This window comes from Lithobates pipiens, unplaced genomic scaffold (genome assembly GCF_037356315.1).
Source record: "Lithobates pipiens isolate NorthernLeopardFrog02 unplaced genomic scaffold, aLitPip1_a1.2 Scaffold_23, whole genome shotgun sequence".
Taxonomy (NCBI): domain Eukaryota; kingdom Metazoa; phylum Chordata; class Amphibia; order Anura; family Ranidae; genus Lithobates; species Lithobates pipiens.
Genome location: NW_027507785.1, coordinates 20,846,619 through 20,850,135, shown reverse-complemented (window position 1 = coordinate 20,850,135; position 3,517 = coordinate 20,846,619). Strand labels below are relative to the sequence as shown.

General features: G+C 46.3%; 1 protein-coding gene across 1 annotated transcript; it reads left to right on the top strand.

Annotated features, from left to right (window-relative positions):
* The first annotated feature begins 557 nt into the window (after positions 1–557).
* Positions 558–2,915, top strand: LOC143927249 (heat shock 70 kDa protein-like). The gene has a single exon (XM_077451251.1). It carries the CDS (start codon positions 784–786, stop codon positions 2,713–2,715), a length of 1,932 nt encoding a protein of 643 aa, XP_077307377.1. The 5' UTR covers positions 558–783; the 3' UTR covers positions 2,716–2,915.
* Positions 2,916–3,517: the final 602 nt, after the last annotated feature.

Below are 3,517 nucleotides of genomic sequence, written 5' to 3'. Positions count from 1 at the left end.
ACCACCTGGGAGACATCAGTCATGAAAGGGTTAATGGTGTTCAGCCTCCAGGGAGTTGACAGTCATGGAAGGGTTAATGTCATCCAGCCACTGGGGAGACATTTGTCATAAAACAGTAGACTCGTGTTCAGCCACTAAGAAGATGCTGGTCATAAAGGGTTAATCATATGAGAGCCGTTAATTGTGAGAGTATTAATCCTGTCTAGCTACCAGATAATCATCAGTCATGAAAAGGTTAACTGTATTACGCTTTATTGAGCTGCTGGTTATCTTGTCACCAGGCAGCAATTAGCCAAGAAAGGGTTAATTGTATTCAGCCGCTAGGTAGCGGTTATAAATGGAAAGGGTTATTCCCAACCACTGAGGAGCTGCAAGTCATGAAAGGGTTAACTCTGTCCAGACAGCAGAGATCTGCCACCAATGTTCCTGTACATTCAGGAATCATCTAAAGTTGATGACGTTGTCTCAGGTCAGTGCTGATTGGCTGATGCTTCCAGGAAGTCTCTGGAAGGTTCCAGCTGCTTCCTAAGGACTGTGCGTGATTGGTCAGGAACTTTCTCACAGCTGAGCCAGCGAGTATAAATAGAGCTGAGCTGCACAGAGAGAGGCAGATAGTAAAACTCCCAGAGAGAAGACAGAGCTCAGCTCATAGAGGAGAACACAACTCCGTTCTCCATACAGCACAGAGGAGACGTATCTTCTGACACAGCAGAGGAGAACCAGCTTTATCTACTGACCCCAAGAAGATATAATATAGAGATCTACACATCCACCAGCAAGAAGATGGCGCCCAAAGACGTTGCAATTGGCATTGATCTTGGCACGACCTATTCCTGCGTTGGCGTCTTCCAGCATGGCAAGGTGGAGATCATCGCCAATGACCAGGGCAACCGCACCACCCCGAGCTATGTGGCCTTCACCGACACAGAGAGGCTGATCGGAGATGCAGCCAAGAACCAGGTGGCCATGAACCCACAGAACACAGTCTTTGATGCTAAGAGACTGATTGGCAGGAAGTTTGATGACCACGTGGTGCAGTCTGACATGAAGCACTGGCCATTCCAGGTGGTGGGTGACTGTGGGAAGCCCAAAGTGAAGGTGGAGTACAAAGGAGAAGAGAAGACCTTCACTCCTGAGGAAATTTCCTCCATGGTCTTGTTGAAGATGAAGGAAACAGCTGAGGCGTACCTGGGTCATCCTGTGAGAAACGCTGTGATCACCGTGCCAGCCTATTTCAATGACTCCCAGCGCCAAGCCACTAAAGATGCCGGGGTCATCGCTGGTTTAAATGTTCTGAGAATCATTAATGAGCCCACAGCTGCTGCCATTGCTTATGGCTTGGATAAAGGAAGCCGAGGTGAACGCAACATCCTGATCTTTGACCTGGGAGGTGGCACATTTGACGTCTCCATCCTCACTATTGATGAAGGGGTCTTTGAGGTGAAGGCTACAGCAGGTGACACCCATCTGGGTGGAGAAGACTTTGACAACCGAATGGTGAACCACTTTGTGGAAGAATTTAAGCGCAAGCACAAGAAAGACATCAGCCAGAATAAGAGAGCTCTGAGGAGGCTCAGAACAGCTTGCGAGAGAGCCAAGCGCACCCTGTCCTCCAGCACCCAGGCCAGCATTGAGATTGACTCTCTGTATGAGGGCATTGACTTCTACACTTCCATCACCAGGGCTCGCTTTGAGGAACTTTGTTCAGATCTCTTCAGGGGAACCCTTGACCCCGTTGAGAAGGCCCTGAGAGATGCCAAGCTGGGCAAATCTCAGATTAATGACATTGTTCTGGTTGGAGGCTCTACACGTATTCCCAAGGTGCAGAAACTCCTTCAAGACTTCTTCAATGGGAAGGAGCTAAACAAGAGCATCAACCCTGATGAAGCTGTCGCCTATGGAGCCGCTGTACAAGCTGCCATCCTGACTGGTGACAAGTCTGAGAAGGTCCAGGATCTGCTCCTGCTGGATGTGGCCCCGCTCTCTCTTGGTCTAGAAACAGCCGGAGGGGTGATGACTGTACTCATCAAACGCAACACCACCATCCCCACCAAGCAGACACAGATCTTCAGCACCTACTCTGACAACCAGCCAGGTGTCCTCATCCAGGTGTTTGAGGGTGAGAGAGCAATGACAAAAGACAACAACCTCCTGGGGAAGTTTGAACTGACTGGCATTCCTCCAGCTCCACGTGGAGTGCCACAAATTGAAGTAACCTTTGACATTGATGCCAACGGAATCCTCAATGTGTCTGCTTTGGACAAAAGCTCAGGAAAGCAGAACAAAATCACCATCACCAATGACAAGGGCAGACTGAGCAAAGAGGAAATAGAGAAGATGGTGCAGGAGGCAGAAAGGTACAAGGCGGACGATGATATTCAGAGGGAGAGGGTTGCTGCTAAGAACTCTCTGGAGTCCTATGTCTTCAATCTGAAGAGCACAGTGGAGGATGACAATATCAAGGACAAAATGAGTGCATCAGATAAGAAGGCCATTGTGGATAAGTGTAATGAGGTCCTGTCATGGCTGGACAAGAACCAGCTGGCTGAGAAAGAGGAGTACCTCCACCAGCAGAAGGAGCTGGAGAGGGTATGTAACCCTATCATCTCCAGATTGTACCAAGGGGCAGCAGGCGGTGGGATGCCAGGAGCCAGCTGCAGTACTCAGGCCAGACAGGGCTGCAACCCCGGACCTACCATTGAAGAGGTGGATTAAAGACTGCATGGTGTTTATTGCAGGACTTTTATGTGACTTTTGATCACCATTGCAGAGTTAGATTAAGGACAGTATAACATTAAAAATATAAGGACCTACGTGTGATTAATTGGACTGCACTGAAAAAGGACTAAATGTAGCACTCAAAAAAGTGTTTTTTGCAGGTCATCAAACACAGCAAAATATATTTTACAATTTTAGTAAAAAGTTTTTTCTATGTTTATGTCCATTGTACATATGGTAATTGCTATTTTTCTTAATAAATATTTACTTTAAAAAAAAAAAATGTTATTTCATTTTTATGCTAAATCTACATATATTTGCAGCATTTTCAGTGTAATATTGATTATTAACTTTATAGGAGATAAAATAACTCTTTAACATTAGACATGTAAATTGTATCAAAATACAAATAGTATGGGGCATTATAAGATCGGTAAACTGAGTTAAGAAAATATGTATTTCACCCACTCAGAATATGGAATATTCACAGCAAAGTTCTCTGAAAGTTTTTTTACCCTTTTTTGCCTCCCAGGGGATTGAACCAGAGGCTTAACTAGAACCTTCAGGGCCCCCAGTGAAAAAAACATGAAGGGGACGCCCAGCCGGGGTCCCTCCTCTGAGCCCAGTGGTGGAGTGACAGGGCCCGGTTGCAAGTGCGACCTTTGTGACCCTGATAGTTCCACAACCGGTGTCAGTATTTTTTTTTTTTTTAACCTTCTTATTTTAGAGAAAGGATGTTGAGGACACAGCCCTCAATCTCAAGCCTCAGCTGTACAGAATGAATGGACAGGAATAGCTC

Bases quoted from the DNA above. Each gene is read 5' to 3' on its own strand.
- LOC143927249 (XM_077451251.1), top strand. From the start codon at position 784: ATGGCGCCCAAAGACGTTGCAATTGGCATTGATCTTGGCACGACCTAT.